The 21,899-nt window shown below is 38.0% G+C and overlaps 2 protein-coding genes across 2 annotated transcripts; one reads left to right on the top strand and one right to left on the bottom strand.

Annotated features, from left to right (window-relative positions):
• Nucleotides 1-2,835: 2,835 nt before the first annotated feature.
• On the top strand, nt 2,836-9,681 carry htr6 (5-hydroxytryptamine (serotonin) receptor 6; the record flags this gene model as incomplete). Its single annotated transcript, XM_079238881.1, has 3 exons — nt 2,836-3,747; nt 4,833-4,967; nt 9,325-9,681. 3 exons carry the CDS (start codon nt 2,836-2,838, stop codon nt 9,679-9,681), a joined length of 1,404 nt encoding a protein of 467 aa, XP_079095007.1.
• A 706-nt stretch (nt 9,682-10,387) lies between these two features.
• On the bottom strand, nt 10,388-20,102 carry tmco4 (transmembrane and coiled-coil domains 4; the record flags this gene model as incomplete). Its single annotated transcript, XM_079238442.1, has 14 exons — nt 10,388-10,983; nt 13,067-13,184; nt 13,335-13,452; nt 13,631-13,715; nt 14,141-14,277; nt 14,512-14,676; nt 16,552-16,671; nt 16,911-17,054; nt 17,222-17,319; nt 17,681-17,810; nt 18,244-18,271; nt 18,995-19,169; nt 19,246-19,396; nt 20,060-20,102. The coding sequence occupies 14 exons, from the start codon at nt 20,100-20,102 to the stop codon at nt 10,513-10,515; spliced, it is 1,983 nt and encodes a 660-aa protein (XP_079094568.1). The 3' UTR covers nt 10,388-10,512.
• Between the last annotated feature and the right edge of the window lie 1,797 nt (nt 20,103-21,899).

Here is a 21,899-nt window from a genome sequence, read left to right as displayed (position 1 = left end):
ATGGACTCAAATTGAAAAGGGAATCACTGCCCCATTCAACCCAATTAAAACCTCATTAAAAAATGCTAAAGGTAAACCTGACTTGATGGGAAATAATACAATCTTGCAATATTATTATTATACTTACAGAAGATGCTCAGGATGTCTCAGTGCACACAACAGTATCGCTCTGTCTGGAACAATCCATCTAAAAATAGAAATCTTTCCTGTGGAAATCATAGCTGAAGGGGAACATAAATAACACTGGTGACCAGTATGAAGATGGTGTGTTTCCGTCATTTTAAGAAACCAGTGAAGGCTTGGGCTAGAAAAGAAGGGATTTTTGATTGTACATCCATTTAAGATTAGAGATGTCCAATATTATCAGCATACCAATATTATCAAACAATATCAACAATAAAGTGTAATATCGGAAATTATTGATATAATTATTTACTTTTTATTGACAAAGCATTTACACAGTATGCCTGTTATATATGTCAAACTCTTCAGATGTGTCTCCTGTAACTCAAAATGATCAAATATAATGTATTGTATATATGTACAGTTTTCTACATATTTTTGTTTGTTTGGCATAACTTGCTCCAAAAGTATCAGTATCGGTAGAGATCGGTATCGGAAATTATGAGTTGGATAAAGTTGTTATGTCAGATATTGGTAAAAAAAAAAAAAAACAAAACATCATAGGGATGTCAAACATCCATACTTAATAACTAACATAGGAGCACCAGACATTAAATCAAGAGTCAGAGAAAATATGATAAAATTCTTTTTTCAGCTGCCAAGACCTGCTTACTCAGTCTTAAGTTATTCACAACATTGTTGTAATGTAGATATCCAGTGTGAAATACATGAACTATTAAGATGAATACAGCAAAGGGATCTAAACTGCAACGTTGAGTAGGACACACAGAAAATCATCATAATAAATACTGGATAGTTCATCAGGGATGTGTGGAGTAAATTCACACGATAAAACTATATACAGGTATTAGTTTACACCAGTAAAGCAGTACGGTATGGATTTGATACAGAACAACTTGTCCTGGAAGTGTAATACAGTGGAAGGGATGTTCTTATACTCAATTTGGGAATGCTCTTTTGGTTTTCCTTCTGGAAAGAGGTAATTGGTAAAATTGGGAAAAGTTTCAGAATATTTGTACTGGAATTCTCCTGACTCTGGCTACTGGGAGAGAGATCAGAATCCCCACCAGCGACATTTAAAGCAGAATTGGCGCTGGCATTGACAGGCTTCATTACAGCAGCTACAATCATTCATCCCCACTGGAAGAGTCAGACCTGATTACGCTAATGACAGATAATGCTTCTTATGACATGATAATAGCAAAACTGAATGATAAAAAGAGCCAGTTTGACTGCTCTGGAGTCATTTTCTAATGAATATAAAAAGGGAATAGATGCCTTTAACATGTGAGAGGAGGAAGACTTGCATTATGTATCATGTTTGTGTGCTGAGTTATGCATTAGTACTTTAATTTTTTTATTTCCTAAATAATTAATTATGTATTCAATATGTTTTATTTAACATGGTTGTACTGTGTTAAAGACTGTTATAAACTTGAATGACAAAAATAATATACATTATTACATTATATTCTTCATCTGAAAATGCTTGTTCTGCAATGTTTATCAGAGCATAAGCACTGAAGGTTATTATTAAACTTCTACCAGTGGTAATGGAGGTGTGAAAATTGACTTGAAGTGAAATATATATACACCTGGAGGGGGAACTATAAGTGTTGAAAAAAAGAATCTTAGCAGATTAATTAAAACACATGTTTAACAATTTCCAACATCATCTTCGAAGCCTAGACATATGAGAACTGCATCCATATTAAAAGAAAAAACCTTTTTCTTTGAAGGGAACATATCAGATCTTCATAATGCATCACAAAAGTGTTATTAGTTTTACCACAGTAGATTAAATCACCACAACCAAACAAGGAGAAAGACCACCCACACAGTTCCTATGATGCAGAATTAGCATATCTTGGCTGTGATTGTGCATGGTTATGCATTAACAGCTCAATGCTTTGACACGTTCCCTCTCAGTAGCTGTGCGCTCCGGCTAGGAGACACGCTGGAGTGGTCGCCACAGGGATTAACAGCAGCAAGGGATGCAGCTTTACAAGGAGCATGATACTTGTAGAGCACTTCTGAATAGAGCCTCGCTTTTAAATGACTGTTGCACTTTTTTGTGCGTGTATTGGTTTTTGCTCCCCTCTGTTGTATCGCAGAATAACAGGACTTGTCTATGGCAGCGGCGCTCCAGCTCGGCAAAGGACTTGCAAAAGCTGAGCATATCCACTTCTGTGAGGTGAGGTGCATTTCTGAGAATATTTCCCTGCTCTTTTCATCTTCAGTGAGTCCTCTCACCTTCATTGGCTGCATATGCGGAGCATAAGCTCTCTCTGTGCCCTCCTCCAGTGCCTGTCATCATTGTGACATGCAGCTGAAAAACCCTCTTTCTGCTATTGATTGGCTCATTCTGGCTCTTAGCTGTGGACGAGGCAGGGAAGTGCTCGACACTATGAAGAGATGAGAGAAACACTGTTGGAGATTTGAATCATTACATTGGCAGCCGTGGAAGTAAGACCACTCCACTTGGAGGTCTTCATGCCAAAGGGGTTATGGAGATATTTGTCCATGGAGAGTATTCAAAGAGTTGGACTGGTTCTCAGAACAAGACATCTTTCTATTTAACTATGTTCCTTAAGCGTTAGTTTTTTTTGCTGGGAGGGGGAATGTGGTGTTTCATGGCGCTTGGAGAGGAAGCCTAAGGAGCTGATTCATTGATTATCGCCAGCCATCACAATGATTGACTCTCACTTGTCTGGCTCTGTAGGCAGCTACAATGGCAGCTTTCCCACCACAAGTGACTGGAACATCACTGGCAGTGGGCCGTGGTTGTTGGCCTTCATGCTGACTGTTATCATCCTCATGACAGTCTGTGGCAACATGCTGCTCATAGCCTTGGTGTTTGCCCATCGCTCTTTGCGCTGCACCTCAAACTGCTTCCTGGTCTCTTTGTTCTTTTCTGACCTAATGGTGGCGTTGGTGGTGATGCCCCCTGCCATGCTCAATGTGCTGTGTGGGGCCTGGGTGCTCTGGCCTGCCTTTTGCCCAGTTTGGCTTTGCTTCGACGTCATGTGCTGCAGTGCATCAATCCTCAACCTGTGCGTGATCAGTCTGGACCGTTACCTCTTCATTATCTCACCGCTACGCTACAAGCAGAGGATGACCCCATCTCGCGCGCTACTTCTTGTAGGAGCTGCTTGGGGGTTAGCAGCACTGACTTCTTTCTTGCCCATCGAGATGAAATGGCACAGCTTAGGTCACAGGAGTGGATACTCACCCATACCTGAAGTCAGCATCAGTAACATCAGCTCCTCAGACAAACTGTATCCAGAATCTTATTTTCAGCTGTCAACATCAGGAAGTCCTTCCTTTCAGTGCCGCCTGCAGGTCACCCTGCCATTTGCATTAGTGGCATCTGTGCTCACCTTCTTCTTGCCCTCCAGCGCAATTTGCTTCACCTATTGTCGGATACTTCTGGCAGCACGGAGACAGGCAAAGAGGGTCGCAGCACTGAGTAACCCTCCTCACCATTATCACTCCCTTGGAGAACCCTCTCGACCCCCTTCACCTGGCGTTGCTGCTGGGCCACCTCAGCAAGACGGAGACAACTGCAGTCATCAAGGACCTCCTATGTCACAAAATGTGCCGGTAAGACATAGTAGTTTGTCTAAGCAGAGAGTAATTTAAAAAAAAACAATAATTTAACTTTTTTTTTATTTGCTAGTTTAAAAAAAGAAAGAAAAGCAACATTACTAAAAAAAAAAAAATGTGATGCTGACCTTTAATTTGTGCATGCCTGTAGAGGGATTTTTTTTTTTTTTTTTGCAGAGAAGCTGACCCATAACAACAACAACAACAAAAATCTTCATATGTGTTGATACCTTACAATTATTTAAAGCTGTTCTTTGAAAATTGTATAACTTTAAATCCACAAAAGCTCAATAGTACCACAAACAATATGAGAAAACAACAAAAAGGGCCAGGCAAGGTAACATTAAAACTACAATACCTCTGAAAATATGTATTTTTCATTTTTAACATCTATTCAATTAAAAAGACCTTTAGTGGCAGCCTCACTAAATAAAATTATTAGAAGAAAAGATGAATCTCAGTTGACATGGTAAGGACCTTGTAGTGCTACTGAAGACTGAAATTAAAAAAATATAGTAAATGTAACGAGAGTGAATCAAACACCATCTGAAGAGCATAAATGTTAGCTTAGTATTTTCAAGGACAATTACAAAGGTGATTTAGCAGATTTGAAGTATATTTAAAAACACTTTTTCGAATGTCGAAACATGAACTATATTATGTATAAAGACATTTATTTCAGAAGAATCTCACATGCACATGGGCTGAATCAATCCTGAATGTAATAGCTTAATTCTGTCAAAATAGCCGTCTGTTTTGGGTCACAGCCTAATAAACTTGTGCCCAAATGTCAGCCTGAAATAATGTGTTGTCACTATTGCAATACACAATTACAATATTATTTTAAATTGTGACAAGCTAATTGTTTAAATTTGAGTTATTATATCAAAAGTCATGCTAACTGATAAAAGGCTAAGCAATTAGCCTAGCATGTCACTATTCAAAGTAAAACTTTAATTAATTTAATTTTCTATTACTCCCACATCAAAAAGGCTAAATGGGAAAAAGCAGCTTTTGCAAAAATAGCAATTTATGGATGCCTTGTGGATTAATTTTTCTTTTTTGTTCTCTACTGACCACAGCCTTCAGTGAATAGTGAGCGTCATCTGGCTCACAGGCAGGGTCGGAGGGCGCTGAAAGCCAGTCTCACACTGGGAGTCCTACTGGGGCTATTCTTTAGTGCTTGGTTACCTTTTTTCATCACCAACATGGCTCAGGTAAGAGGCACCTGATACTGAACACAGAAATAAGCTCATCAGTAAATAAAAAAATAAAATAAAAAAATAAAATCAGTACAAATTTTCTTGATGTAAAATTGTATAAAAAGAAATTTGTGAGTTTTCACTCCTTTCCCTCCATGCATGAAAATATGTCTTCATATATCTTTGCCAGCATTTTTTCTCTTTCTGTTTAATAATTTCATGTTATTGTTTCTATATTAAAAATGTGCTAGGCATTAATTAAAACAGTGATAAGTAAATGAAAAGAGACTAAAGAAAGAGAAAAAAAAAACTCTTAGATACAAAGCTATTTCCATCTTGGGCTTTGTTGCCAGTTCAGCCTTGCCAAGCTGAACTGGCACAGAAGCATTTTGGTTCTGTGCATCTGACTCATGCCAAAGTCGAAAAAACAAATTACTGAAGTGCCATTTGCAACTGTTTTTCTAACTGCATTTTGATCTCCATTTGACTAAATTCAATATACGCTCTAATTACTCAATGAATAAGAAAGGCTGAAATGAAAAACAGAAAAACCTCACCAAGACTAAATGAATGTAAAAAAAAACAGTTTAATCTAAATTGGTAATGACACTTGTCCTGTTTTTCAAGCTTACAATGATCCAGTCATTTTGACTTCCCATCTGTGTTCTCTCGCTTTTCCCCGCATAATACTGAGCAGAGACTTGACTGTCTGCACTCTCTTTTTTTTCACACTCAATGTGGTATGTGAAACCCATACCCCTCCTTTCTGTCTCATTCCCACCTCCTCCCTGTGTCATCTTGGTAGTATTGGAAGCTCTCCTCTAACAGCTGTTTCCTCCTTCACTATTGCTCTCGAATCACAATAGGTATTTTGAGCTGCTTTGACCAATATCTTCTAATAAATCTTCTTAAATCTGTTCTTAAGTTGTACATAACACTTTTTTTATTTATAAAAATCCTGCATCAGATCCGGCCCGTGCAGACACCTCTAAAAGGGCAGGTGCTCAAAAGTTTAAAAAAAAAAAAAAAAAAAAAAAGGGCACATAAATACTGATATAAAAATACTGCATGAGAGACAGGACTCACTTCATGATACAGTTGTTACATTTGTAATGAACTACGTGTATGTAACACAATGTACAATTATATATGGCAATACAGATGTATTTTATTTTGGCATGGACATCATAGTTACAAAACAGTCGCAAATTGAAGATTAGAGATGGCCATTGCAGAGAAGAGTGAACGTCTGGAAACAGAGGAGCCCAATATTTAACTGTTTTTAGTGTTCTTTAATAAAGCTCCTATGAACATATGAAGCAACTTGGACACTCAGTTTTGCTGTACACACAGCACAGACTGCAGAAGTGAAGATACATTTGGTCCAACCAGAACAGCAGAGTAGCAGTAAATTTTAACATGAAACTACAGATATTAAAAAGAACAGGGGGTAAATATTACCTTCATGTAACACGTCCCATTCACGAGCTACAAAGCCTAATAACTCTTCTAGGAAGTGGCTTACTATGGTTGTACACACTACATTGGGACCTACTCTCTTTTTTGTTTGTGTTGCTGGTACCTATTAGCCTATTAGCATCTTTTAACTATGTGCTTTACATAGCTTTTTTTTTTTTTCTTTTTTTGCTGAACCTGCATCTATTTTGGGGCATTTTTGCACAAAAGAATAAAATATCGTGAGTACTTAATGCATAATTGAATAAACACCAGCATAGTTACTTTCAGAAAAGTAATTCATTACAGTTACAGTTACTTGTCCAAAAAGGTAGCTCAGCTATCAGAGTCAGAGCATGATGGGAAAAAACTAACTTATTACTTAGGAAAGTAATTAGTTTCTTTTTTTTATTATACATGAATAAGTTCCCTTTAACCAGGATCAAATAAATATGCACGTTAATTTATTAATATAATAAAAATGAGTATGAGATCTAATAAATTAAATGTAAATTTATTAGAATAAATTATTGACAGATAAATGATCGATGCTAAACTCCAGCTGCTCGGATGTCATGACTCCGCCTCCTCCTCAGGAGAGGTGCTTAACATCATTCTCTTTACAGACAACATGAAAAAATGTTCTTGTCTATTATCTTTGTGATGGAAAAAATGATGGTTTTGATTCCAACTAACAACTTACTTTGTTTTCTCTGGAAATTAGAAATGAGAAAATTCTGCCAGTTCTCTCCCTTTGTTGCTCCACTTTTTCGAAAATAAGGGCTAAAATGAGTGAATCAGAGAGCTTTCCCTTTGTGACCTCATTAATGGAAATAAAAACACCCCTCCAGTAGTGGATACTGCCATTGACCTGTCTCCCAGCTGACTCAGCCTGCCCTTACCAAATATGTGTCAGCGAAAGCTGCATCCTCTTCCTGAGAGGGGTGTGAACAGGCTCTGCCCATGAACATATAAAGGTTCAGACACAGAAACAGCCTGTTATCTGTAAAGCTCATTAGAGCAACTTTTGAAATGGCTGAATTAAGGACCAAGGCTGCATTTGTGGTGATACACTTTGAAAACATTGTGTTGAAACTCTGACAATCATACAAAACTGTAGAAAAAAAAACGTATGATATAGGACCTTTAATGCACTGATGAGTATGTCCGGTACATGACAGATCATCTCCAGTTATTAATAGCTGGGGCCAAAGATAAAAAAAAAGAAAAGAAAGGATATATTTTACTCTCCTTTGGCAGACTCTTTTGTTATTATACTTTAGTCTTGCATACATAAAAGAACAAACTTTATTTATTGTTCCATTTTTAGCATTTTGTTTTAAACTTATTTGTTTATTCTGAAATGTAAGTTAACAACAGCCACTCTCTGTTCCCTGGGCTGATTCTTCTTCTCTTGATTAACAGCAGGTTGCAAACGAACTTAAATGGGTGCATACTGTCACCAACCAACTGCAACAGGGTGTGCTTCATTGAGCTCTTTGTTAGGAATTTCCAAATCCAGTCCTCATGGGCTGGTGTCCTGCTGTTATTGAAGATTTCACTACTGCAACACACCTGATTCAAGTAAAATTGATCTCCACAGCTTGTTGTCATGTTCTACACAATGATCCACTCTTTTGAATCAGGTGTGTTGCTGCAGGGACACATCCAATACCTACTGGATACCAGGGTAGAGATATCTGCTTTATGGTATCACGATGACTCAGCAGCTTTCCATGTCAGGCAGAATTTAGGTGAAAGATCATCCAATGACATATGGTTAAATGGCTGGTGAAAGATCATTTTTTAAAAATGACCATGAATAAGAACCTATTCTAATTAAGAAAAATTAAAAGTAATTATTATTATAAAAAAATAAAAACCCAATTGTAGTATAATTTACTGTGACTGGTGACCTGCCCAAAGTGTACCCTGCCTCATGCTTGATGATTGTTACGATACTATATTTGAGAGCGATATTTATGCGGTTGAGGGAACGAATCTGATCAGAAAACAAAACAAACTATTTTTATTCAAATGTATCAACACTCAGATGCTTGTAAGAGAACTCCTGAGTGTTCATAGGCTTTGCTTTGAGCTAAGAATGAATCCAAGATACAAAGATTTTGGTGAACACCACAATTTGAATAAGAATCCGATAAGTACATATTAGGAAGAGATTAGTTCTCAGTGAAAGGGGTTTAGTGTTCTGAACAGTAAGTTTAAAAAAATAAAATTATAGTAAAAAAAAAATCAGAAAAATTGAGATGAATAATTGGAATTTCACTTTTCAACAGTTTTGCAACTATTTCAGAAACAGTGTTGGTAAATAAACGTCAAAATAATTGATTCTTTTTAAAGTTGCCAAAAGAATAATCAAATAAACAAAGAACATTAAGGTTAGACAGAAATATGACCTTATGTTTACATTGAATATATACTTCTAACAAACATGGTGCAGGCGTGCTGTTTGGGATTAGGAACTTAGAGAGAGCCGGTGAGATTTTGGAGATCAGAATCGCATTTATATAAATAAAACATTTCTTGTGTGTTTTCTATAAAGTTTTGCACTAAAGCCTTAAATCTTAAAACCCCCAACACACAGTGCCTCAATCAGCTGCCAAATGTCTGTAATGATAAAGACAACATGGTTTTAACAACTTCAGGTCGTCCATCTGCTTTGTGAGTATCAGCTGTTTCATTTCAGGAATATTATGACCATAAATTAATCTTGCCGATATGAAGACCTAATCTAAGTAGTTGTTGATTTGTATTCCTGCATAATCCAGCCCTCTTGAAGCTTCTTACTTTCTGTCTTTTTAATTCACATATTTTCCGACTCATTTTCTAGGTAACTTTGAACTTTCTTCATATAATTGTTTGTGTTATAATCCAACTTTTCATGGTCTTCGTCCAGGCAGTGTGCGAATGTGTTCCTCTTGAGCTCTTCGATGCCATCACCTGGCTGGGTTACTGCAACAGCACAATGAACCCCATCATCTATCCGCTGTTCATGAGGGACTTCAAGCGAGCCCTGGCGAAGCTCCTGCCCTGCTGTTCCTCGCGGTCACCCAGAAGACCGTCACCAGCGCTTTCCATCTCTTTACGCAACTCAGGAGAGCCAAACATTGCCAGCACCTCCCCCTCACCTCTGCCCTCTGACCCTGCTCACCCCCCTGCCACTGCTACTGATGCTGTCAATCTGCTGGATGCGGAGCATGCTGGGATTGAGTTACCGCTGCTTCTTCCCAATCAGGTTCACTCCCTGGATTGATTAATAACAGGAATAAAGGCAGCTAATAGGTTATGGTTGAGAACGGGAGAGGGATTCATGCCAATTACTGACACTCAGAAAAATTAACACCTTATGAATTAAGATGGTTAAACAGAAAAAGGAAAGATTGAAAAATGTATAAAAATTCATCAACCTCTACACCGCTTCTTCTTCAGTGATTTTTTTTTAAAAGAAACGGAAAAAACTACAACATGCTTGACATTCTCCTTTCATACAATACCAAGCTACAGACTATTTCCAGTTTTCAGTGGCAGTGCAATGTAATGAAACTCGCTTGTAAAATTCACATTGCAGTCCTATGAGTGGAGTAGAGGGAACAAAAAAGACTGTGAAGAAAACACATTCACAGAACTGCCCCCAGCCTTATGGAAATCCAATAGTTGTGATTATATCCATAGCAACCAAGCTAACAGATAGAAATAAGCAAGGCGAAAGGAACGGCGTTGTAGCATGTACAAAACCTGCACACCACACATATATTACAGGATATGGATCAGCAGCTAATGAAGAAACAAATGACCACATTGGCAGTATGTTAAAGAAAATATACTGACCTACAAAATTATAAATTAGTAATAAATTATTAATTAAGCTTGTCTACAAAACTGTGAAGCCGTGAAACAAATCAGTCAGTTGAAGACGGGTTTTTTTTTTTTTTTTTTTAAAGAAGCTGCCATATGTGTGCACTGACTCTTGTGCAGTCTCTGGCATGTCACTGTGTTATGAATGAAATATTTTCTCAGTGCGAGTTTGCATGAAGCAGCTGGTCCTGGAACATGCTCTTAAAAAGTACAGCTGCTTTCATTTATCTCAGTGCTCTGCGGTCCAGTTTGTATCATCCCAGCTCCATGATACGTGTTCATTATCCAGGCCAGTCTCGTCTGCAATGTCAGACTCTGGATTTAGCTCTGATGATGTGGCATTATCAGTAAACAGTATATTGTTCTGTGTGTACTCTCTGACTGAGAGCTGACCATCTGATTCCGTCTCATTTAATGAGTCCAACAGATCTGAAATATCAGGGATGTCCCAGCCATCAACCATCCCCTCAGTCTCTGCCACATCGCTCCAGTCTTTGCTTTTCTCAGCCTTCTCAGCAGGGTTTTGTGTCATGCTCAGTTCTTGCTCCTTGGAGGTTTGCTCAGGGATGCCCACTGTCCCCTCTGTAACCGTTAAAGACTGAGGAAGAGCAAAGGAAGCTCCTGGGACTTCTTTGGTGGGAACTCCTACTGCCACCAAGATGGTGTCCATCTGACGCATATAGTCCAAGTGACCTTTTACCTGAGAAGAGGAAACATTATTTTTTTTCCAATCATGACTAAAATAATTGTTTTCATTTATTTGTAAATCACATTTTTGTATATTCGTTTGTGGATTTATCCATTTATTTATTGTATAAATAAAATTTCCACACTCCACTTTACAAATATAAACTAGTGTTTTTCATGTCTAAAATCTTTTTTTAATGTTTGATGGTGCATCATGTAAAATCTCTAATGCTTTACCTGTTATAACTAAACAACTACAGTGCATATTTTTGCTAAAGTATGTTTGTTTTAAAGGGGATGGCTGTGAACTGAAACTGACCAGCAGCGGCCTTTTTTTTTTTTTTTTTTTTTTTTAGCAGGTATTTAAACAACCGTCTCTTTTGAAGTACTAATAAAACTATTTAATAATGTATCATTAATAGCAAAACTTTGTTCATTTATTCATTCACTCATTATCCTAACCGCTTAGTCCAATGAAGGATCACAGGGAAGCTGGAGCCTATCCCAGCTGCAAAAGGCAGGGTACACCCTGGACAGCTTTCCAGTCCATCACAGGGCGCAAAACTTTGTTGTAATGGTTTATTATCAAAGGATTTTGAAACATCTTGTTTCCAGGCAGCTATATTCACCAAGAAAGCTGATAAAAAGCCTCAGAAAGCAAGGCTACCTGCACAACAGCAGACAAATGATAATTTACAAAGCAGCTTAAAGGTCAGAAGTTGGTTCTTATTATTCAGTGGGAAAAAAAAACTTAGCTGCTCAATCATCTGGAGCTAAATAGCAAAGCTTTGACTCATCTATGTCATCAGAGTTTATTTCAAAGCATGCCATAAAAGAGGGGGCTTAAATGATTTAGTGTAAAAAAAAAAAAAAAGTCTGTAAAGACAGCTGCTCTGGCAGAATGAACCACACTGGAACAGCAGGACAATGCCTGAGTTAGTTCAGTATTAATAACGTCGGCATTTTTAGTGCCAGCATACAAGAGTTTCTGAGTGAAGGAGCAATGATGTGTTCAACAGGTGATGCACACGACTTTAACATGTTTGGTGGGTGTTATCTAACTCCACATAGTAAACAAAAGCATATGACATTGAACTGATTTGTGAATTATCTGATATGTATCTCGGCCTAAACACATTCATAAATGTGGAATGAAAAACTTTTAGTAATGGTAAACAAAATGTTTTACAAGTTTTTTAGAGACACGTGACTAATCTGACCATCCTGCCTTAATAGTATCTGTTAGATGTCAAATAGGTAAATGTATGAGAATGCTTAGCAACAGCTTTACATGGTTTAGTATCCCCTTTACAACTTTTTTACTGTCTTTAAGTAGCAAACACACCTACAGATCCAAATAAATTAATATTTTGTTAAAGATGATCTCTGTAGACCACAGGAAGTTCCCGATTAGTAAAGAATAATAAAGTTTAAAAGAAACCAACTAAAATCAGAGTATCAGGTCAGAATGCCTGCATGTCTTCTCTGAGTACGTCATGAATGAATATGTCACTTGTCTCTCATACAGTCAAGTCAAATCTCATTTTTAAAGCAATTTAGTATACAAAAAGCAACACTTACAGCTTTACATAATAAAAACTATTTATGCATATTAAAAATAAAACATGCATTCATAAACTAATAAATACAACACAGCAATTTCAAAAAGACACACCTTATTGTAGTTTCTTCTACACACAACCACAGAAAATGTATGTATGCCCCCAAAAAATAAGAAGTTTGTTAAAAGCTGAGCTAAAAAGGTAAGTCTTGAGTCTCTTTTTTAAATGCATGAACTTCTGCAGCCCTGAGGTTAGTCCTGACTTTAGAAAGAACTGAAGAGCTGGAAAAAACCAGGGGGTGCCTAATGTAAAAGGAGGTCAGATAAATAGCCAGGGACCACCTGCATGACTTAAAACAATAAACAATAACAACAAAAACAAATTACTTATCAAAGCAGTTGTCATAATGAACACCGTCTGACGCTTCACAGTGGGTTTTTTTAGATGGTGAAAATCATATAATGTTAAACTCATCTCTTTGACCTTCAGCTGTAATTTAACTTAAACCTGATTTAAACATAAGATCTAACTCACCACAGAGGAAAGATCCACATTGATAATTCGTCGGTCCTGGATGTTGATTGGCTGTAGCCCAGCGACAGACAGCTGTGCAGCTGAGCTGCGGTATAAAAACCCCAGGAGCCAGTCCCCTCTTAGTAGGCAGATAAGTAAGAAAGCCTTATGTTAAAGCAAGTTAACAAACCTTGATGGTGTAACAAAAGGTGTCAAATAAAAATATCAGCAGAATGTTAATGTGAAAAAATGTAAACATTATTACAGACATTTCAGTGAAATGCAGTACCTGCAGTATCCATTTACTATTTTTCCAGCCACTACTTTCGCTATTCTCTCCCAGGCCTTTTCAGAGCCATCCACTGGAGCCCCCAGGAGGACCACATCCTCAACAACTCCCTCGCTTCCTGTTGATTTATACCAACACTAGTTACTATCATTTGGCACAAGAACAGTACATAAATGTGTATTAGCCACAATCACTCAACATCACACGCTTTTTTTTGCTTTATAAATGAAATAAAATGGGAAAAACAACAATATAACTAATGAAAGTCATGACATAAAGTCAAGAATGCCACATACCTTGATCAGTGGCAAGCTCCTGTAGACAGTAGTAGATCACTCGGGCTCCGAGACTGAAACCTATTAAGCTAACAGGCCGCTTTCCCTTCAAGTACAGACATACACAGCAGTAGCTTTCATTGTTGTTGTGTTTACTGAACAAAATGCAAGGGATTTTATCTAAAAAATAGTGATGGTATTCAAGCTTTTAAAGTATATATACATCATTTAATTTTTTACTTTGAAAACACCAAAAAAATACGAATGTGGCTGAATTTAGCCTAATCCATTTAATAGTTTATACATAGGGACATGATAACAGTTATTTCTAGCATTTGTGCTACTACCCGCCCCTCCTTCATTTCATGACAATATAAACTGTGGCTATCAAATTAAAATAAATAAATAAATTTGACTAATATGAAAGTAAGCTCAGTACTTACACACAATAAGGCCTGAGCTAGCCATTGAGCTTACTATATCATGCTACAGTAAAGTGTATATTAAGGCAGGTAATAGGTGTCAACATACCTGCTGCCTGCTTCTCAAAATCTGTGCCAGGTGTTTCCCCACCTCAGCCGAGCGGTTAAGGCAAACACACCAGGGGTTGTCAATCACGCTAGCTGCTGCTAACAAGGACGCAGGCCAGGTCAGAGCAGTCACAATGCCTGGAAATGTGTGAAGATAGTAAGGAAGGATCGGTACAACAAAAGAAACTAGACCTAATAAAAGAGTCGATATTGTGAATCAAAATCCAACTCTTCAAATACATTTAGTGGAGAGACCATTTGTTTTAAAATAGGTAACTCAACAATATCATCAACATTTTACAACCACTTGTGCATGTAAATACATTTCCAGTGAACAGCAACTAAGTGCTTCCTGCCCAGTCATCCTCCTACCTGAGAGCACCGTGTACTTCAGGGCTTCCTGAGCCACCATGCTGACTAGCCCATCCAACAGAGAGGCCATGGCTGAACCCAGATCCCTGAGAAAACGTGACTCCCACACCAAGCAGTACTGTTCCCCACACTCCCCCAAGCTGCACCACGGAGCCTGGAAAGAACCTGGAACACAATACCTTTGATTTAATGGATTAAATGGATTAATGGATTTGATTTAATACATACAAGCAGCACTTATGTTAAGTGTTTTTTTTTAAAGCTGTTGTATGTGAAGTAGGTACTAAGCTTGTAACTGAGTATGTTTTAGTGGTAGATGGATGTATTGTTTCATGTAAAAGCAAAGTTTGAGTGTTTTTTTTTGTTTTTTTATTGATGTCGTTTTTGTTTTGTGCATCATATGAGGTGGGTGCTGGAATAGTTTTGGAACAACCTCATCTATACCCCAACATTTAAAGCTTTTTATTTCTACTTTTTTTTATTGATGGTGTAATTGACTGAGAAAAACACAAGCAGCTCTCTGGACAGAAACATGAACATTATGAATCACAAAAAGGTAACATCAGTGAGTTTGGCTGGCTGCTAGTTCACTTGTTATCTGGAGGATATCGTTTCCCCTGTGCACATGGATGTGATGGTTCTGGCATTGATTTTGCTGGCTCTGTATACAGAACAAAGCAGACTGAACTGTTTAAAGGTCATGCTTTTTTGCTTCAATTTCCACACACGTTTTGTGCAAATGTTATACAAAAACTCAGTTGTATTGTACTGCATTATGTATGAAATGATATAAACTTTATTTTCAGAAATATGTCTTAGACTCCTTTTGCTTATCCCTAATAAAGGATGGTTATATAGAATTACTGACTTTACAATGTAATGTAATCTAGTTAGTAAGTAAAATTCCTGTAGAAATAAATGAATAATTTTGCATCTTGTGATATGTATTTGAAATGGCATGCATTCACCAGTCATTTCATGAGGTACACTTGTTTAACTGTTTATTAACATAAATGGAGAATTAACCAATCACATGGCAGCAGCTCAATGCATTTAGTAATGTAATTGTGGTTGAGATGATGGGCTGAAGTTAAATCTGAGCATCAGAATGAGGAGAAAAGCATATTAAATAAAAAAAAAACAAAACAAAACTTTGAACCATGGCATGGTTTTTGGTGGCAGATGGGCACAAAATGCTGATCTACTGGGATTGCATGCACAACCACCTCTAGGGTTTAAAAGAGTATGGTCCAAAAACAGAAGACGGCATTCAGTGAGCGGCTGGATGAAAATAGATGAAGATTGCTTGTTTATGTCAGAGGTACATAGAGAAGGGTCAGACTGATTTGAGACAATAGAAAGACAACAGTAACTCAAATAACCACTGGTTACATCCTTTGTATGCAGAATACCATCTTGAATCATATGGACTACAGTAGCAACAGAGCACACCAGGTGACCCCTGTCAGTAAAGTGAGGTTTACTAAAACTGGAGAATAAAGAATTAGAAAAACATTGCCTGGTCTTAGGGCTGAGTCTCCATTTTAGCCTCACATTCAGATAAATCGGTCAGCACACAATAACACACATCTACCTTGTCTTGTATCAAGAATTCAGACTGCTGGCGGTGCAATGGCGAATATTTTCTTGACACATTTTTGGCCCTTTAGTACCAACTTGGGTTCATTTACACACCAAAGCCTATCTGAGCAATGTTGATGACTATGTCTAGCCTTTTATTACCATAGTGTAGCGTCTTCTGATGGCTACTTCTGGCAGAATAATACACCATGTCACAAAGCTCAAATCATCTCCAACTGCTTTCTTGAACACAAGTTCACTATACTACAATGGTCTCCACAGTCAAAATAACTTATAGCAGAATTATTGCAGTTTAGCAGTTTTATCCAACCAGATACCAGCTAAGTGTAGATAATAAGGTCACCTGTAAATGTATAGTAAGATAGAAGATTTTCCCCATTCAGCCAACAACTTAATACAGGTATTTCAGAGTGGTTACAGTTATACAGCCATACTTACTGTATTTACCACTACAGAGCCAACCCGTTACTGCAATGGTCAGGTGAAGATGCTTTCCAGAGTTCAGTGGCAGGAATTCAAACTCTTCTATTGCCCCAACACACTTATTCATCTTATAACCTGCAGAAACAACATAAAAGTGCTGAATGACAAAAAAATTCATACTCAAAACAAGAAATACTTTACATAATATGTGCACTTTACATTCATATGTAAGTTGCTTTGGATAAAAGCGTCTGCTCAGTGACTGTAGAATAAAAAAATAATTGAGGACATCATAAAACCATCCAGTCATAATGTAAGGTCAGCATACTGGGGTTAAGAACTTCTTTTCACACATAATCATTTAGTGCTCTTACCCGTCAGTCCTGCTCCTGCTGCACCAAACAGAGAGGCCATTATTGCAATGCCAGTGGCTGATCCCAGGGCAGCAGCACCTCCTGCCCCAAGCACGGCGCCAGCTCCTGCTGCCACCAAAGGTGCAGCCAGTCCACCTGTTAAGCCTGGCAAAAGGCAACAAGGTTACAGGGAGCACAGAACACAAAATGAAGGCACAACAAATATCGATAGGGAAGAATTTTGATGAAAAACTTGTGGTGGAGTGATCCTCTGGTAGTTTTTATGATATTCTTTTGTCAAAGTGATTAGTTCTTAGAATAGGAATATTCACCGATCGCAGTCCCTCCACCCACTGTGGCCAGTCCAATGAGAAGGTAACGCCTTAACTTCCTCCCTCTTTCTCTCTTCAGTCGCCTAGACGACTCCTCTCTGTTGGAGGAACAGAGACAAGGATCATCATCATGAGTTAAAAGGGTTACTTTGTTGTCAAACTATTTCACATGGCTCGCAATCCCTTTAAGGCAGTATGCTGTAAAACAGATTATTTCTTGTTTATGCTAATGTTATCATAAATGATGGAATCAAAACAGGTCTGACTGCAATTCCCACTGTGCACTTTGAGCAGTTTTATAAAAGTAACACTTATAAAATTAAGCTAAATCAGAGCATACAGTAATTAAGTATTTAAAATAATAAAAATTTTGGGTTTAAAACTTGAGAAATGTAAAAGTAACTGATTCCCATTTATTAATAATCAACCCTTTTTTGGTACCATTGTGTAATAACTTACTCGCTCTCCTCTCCTACTTCCCTCAGCCTCTCTCCCAGCGTCTCCTCAAACTCCTCCAGCTGTTGTGGAGACACTCGTAGCAGACAGCTAACATGCCGGATAAGGACCCTGGCCCTGGCATCATACTGACCTGAGCACATTAGAGGATGTCAGTTTTATGACCATGGCTGCAGGGGCGCCTTTCATGGCTTTGGTCTGTAATGGAGCCCCTGATACTGTGGTCTGATCAACTCCTGGTGCAGATGTGCTCCTGCGATGGTGTTCCTTAACAGGCTCATCTGTGCTCAGCAATAAATAACTCGGTAGGTGTATGCGTAATGTTTAAGAGTACTGTTGAAATTGATGTTGTTTGGGTGTGTGTATGAGTGTGTATGCGTCTGAATGTGAGAAGCGAGGGGCTGATGAATTTTCTTTGTTGTGTTTACTTTTTATATCATGTAAAGCACTTTGTGTTGCAGTTTATTGTAGAAAAAGTGCTTTATAAATATAGTTTGATTTGATTTGCTTTAACACAACGGGCTTTCATTATTTTACACCACCTTCCAACATGAAGAGATACATACCATCTTTGACTGAAAACGACACCAGATCCTGAAATACCAAAGCAGAGACACTTAGGACAAGTATGCTTTAAAAAATAATTAGTACTGAATATCTATGATTAATTCTCAAGATAAAAACTAGTGACAAGGTTGTTTTGATAGTAAAATATGTAATATAAATATGCTTTGTGTGCATTCTATGCAAAAGTGGGAATTAATCCAAAAGCCACTGCTCAATTTCCTTTTACTTTAATTCAGAGGTGTCCAGCTCCGGTCTTTGAGCAGCAATCCCTCAAAACTCTGCAGGGCAGCAGCTCTCAAAGACTGACTTTGGACACCCCTGCCTTAATTCCTCTTTCGAAACGGAGATTAAATGGATGTTTTGGGGCTATTTTGATTGTTTTCACTGTGAGATAGGTTATGCAAAAAACAACTGTGCCAATTATGTCAAACATACAAAGTCAAAGATGGGAAAAGAAAGAAACCAATTACAATTTGGGGGTGATTTTAATTAGTCTGATTTCACATCTAGCTTTTATTTATTAGCTAGATCACGCTAATCTCTGATTTTATCTTTCAATATTTTTCATACATTAATTTCTCCATAATTTATTATTTATACTAATTTACTATTTATACTGATTCATTATTATTTATACACTTGTTAACATCTTTTAATCTACATTATATTAGCCATTTTCAAAGAAAAGAAAAAAATAAACTTTCCCACATAGTTCAGCTTTATTTAATCATTTGTGTGCTAGTCAGCCACCTGTATGATCGGAGTGGCTCCTTCAGCCAAGATTGGATCAGCCTGCAGGATGGAGAGAAAGGTGTCAGAACCCTCGAACCCCAGTCCTGATAAAAAGGCCTTCATAACCGGCATCACCGACTCATCTAGGTCCAGCCAGCAGACCAACCCCTGCAAGTACTGCTCCCTAAACACACTGAGAAACAGAGCAGTGTTCTACATTAAAAACAAGGCAAAGAAGAGAAACACACGTGGCATGATCCTCTACCCACCTGTTTTCAGATCCAGTAAACAACTGGCCCAAGGAGACGCCACACAGTGCAGCATAAGCAAATCGGCTCTGTTCAGTCAACTGTCTGCTGATTATTTTCTCTGGGCTCTGGTCACATGGGGCATGTTTCTCTGTTCCTGCCCCTCCAGGGTCTGTGGCGATAAATGTACACAGCTTAATGATTAATCAAAGAAATGGAGTTAGACACATTGCAGAGAACAGTAAATATGTGCCACACGAGGCCACACTTTCACATTAATGAGAAGCAGGGAAAAAGGTGTGGATCATAATAAGAAGGCCATCATCCCATTTTAAATGCTATCTGGTGGGTAACTTTTCACGCTGAATTTACAGAGCTTTGAATGAGGTAAATGTCATATTCTGCTGGGTAGCTTCAGTCTTACATATTAATATTTTAGTAATAAACTATGAGAATGTTGAATACAGTATTTTCATTTTCTTCCTACTATTAGAGCAATAACAGCATCACGGAAGTGGGTTATAGTCTAACTTTATGCTTCTCATCATTTCTCCGATGGGCTGACCTGAATTCAGCAACCCAAAGCAGCCAACATGTGACCCAAATATCAATTGAACACTGTTTCTAACATTCTGCATTAATGAAAGTAATGCAAACAAGAGAAACCAAGGGAAAGTCAATTAGATACAGTTAGCTGACAGCTGGCTGATAGCGGCTGCTCTGCTATGTAAATACACAAGCTAACGATACAAAGAGTAACTTTTCATGACTTGCCGAGTTTATCCTCTTATTCTACAACAGTAATAAGAAATGTAATGAAATATTTTTGCTGTACCCGGTGAGAAATCGGGATCTACACTGCCCTGGTTTTCCTCCATGACTGCAGATGTCACAAGTTAACTCTCCAGACCGAACTTTTGTTGCATTCACGTGTTCGTTCTGAGCTCAGACATTACAGTTCCACACGATCACGACTGATTGTCATTCACGCCTGTCGAATTAATAACAAATACCTACAATAACAAACCACCAATGCATCAAAATCATGCATTGAGAATGTTTCGAGTAAAAACAAACGAATAACAAATCTATGCATACCCAGCGTAGCCTGGTTTGCTAAAATGAATACAATGGAAAAATAGCAGCATATGTAACAATATTAGCGTATTAATCTTAAACTGTTGTAAGATTTGTTGTGGCAGCTTGAAAATAGAATGATTTCTGAAAATACATTTGTATAGGTCAGAATAAAAATCCTGTTTTTCCTAAAGTGGTTTGAACTTTGTGAAGTTTAAAAATTTACAGATTTTAGGAAAGGCATCATTGGTTTCCAAGTTTAAATTTACGTAACTTCCACGTACTCTCAAAGCAGGGCAGAGGTTTACGCCAACTTGAGCTGTCCAGTTCAGTAACATCGTTTTTCTACGATAGTAGTACATTCAATGTATTGATTTAATAGACAGCTATTTATACTGAGCACTAAAACCTAAATATTAAGCATTATTTGTTTTTATTTCTCCTTCTGTAAGCGCCGCTGCAGAAGTTCAGTTGTGCAAGTATTACATAGTTGTGGCCAGTAGATGTAAGTGTAGTATTTCCACACGCTTACACATCCTCTTAGTCCTCATAACAGTATTACACTATTACAAGCTCGACTTAATCAGTTGCATTGCTCTTTAAATGTATGGTTATGTTTAAAAGTGTGTCTTTTCATTAATTTGAACTTGGTATAAAATTGGTCTGGTCTGCCACCAGCTAAATGCTTTCCCTCAGATATTTGGTGACAATATATAAAGAAGAAGGTTGTCTGACAACCACCAAGGACAATTTCTGAAAATGCACATTGGTGTCATCGAGTAGCCTAGATGTGGCCACTGCTCCTCCACATCTCCCCGGGGTCTCCACACCGGGAGACCCCGGGGAAAACCTAGGACATGCTGGAGGGATTATATCTCTTGGCTGGCCTGGGAATGTCTTGGGATCCTCCCCGCAAATTTGGCAAATGTGGCTGAGGAGAGGGAAGTCTGGGCTTCCCTGCTTAGACTGCTGCCCCCACGACTGACCCCGGATAAGCGGCAGAAGATGGATGGATGGATGGAAATAACTAGAGCCAGGGTGTCCAAAGTCGGTCCTCGGGGATCGCTGTCCTGCAGGTTTTCAGTGTATTCCTGCTTCAACACAACAGACTCTACATGGATCCAACAACCTATGAAGTTCTGCATAATGACTCCTTAATTTGAATCAGGTGTGTTTGAGCAGGGATGCATGGAAAACCTGCAGGATTGTGGCCCCCGAGGACTTGAGCTGTACACCCCTGAACTGCAGAGATCAAACATGTCACAAGTAACAAAGACAATCTGGCAAGAAGAACAAAAACTGGGGAGAAGACATCCAGAGTAAACTGGACTGATTACAACCAGGTGTGGATATTCATGAACAGAAGAGTCAACTAAACACAAAACAGGTGTGAAGCAAACAGAAAACAAATAGTATAATACAAATCAGTAGAATTTATATGACAATCAAAGGACAAATAGAACAGGGAGTGAACTAAAATCGGACTAAAATGACACAAAACATACAATTTTCAAACTGATATGAACCACTTGTGTTTATTACTATATGTGGACTACATTACCCTCTGCTAATGATGTCTACATGTAATGACATCGTCT

Source organism: Telmatherina bonti (genome assembly GCF_933228915.1).
Source record: "Telmatherina bonti genome assembly, chromosome: 4".
Classification (NCBI taxonomy): Eukaryota; Metazoa; Chordata; class Actinopteri; order Atheriniformes; family Telmatherinidae; genus Telmatherina; species Telmatherina bonti.
The sequence above is the reverse complement of the archived record's forward strand: the minus strand, read 5'-3'. Positions and strand labels throughout refer to the sequence as shown.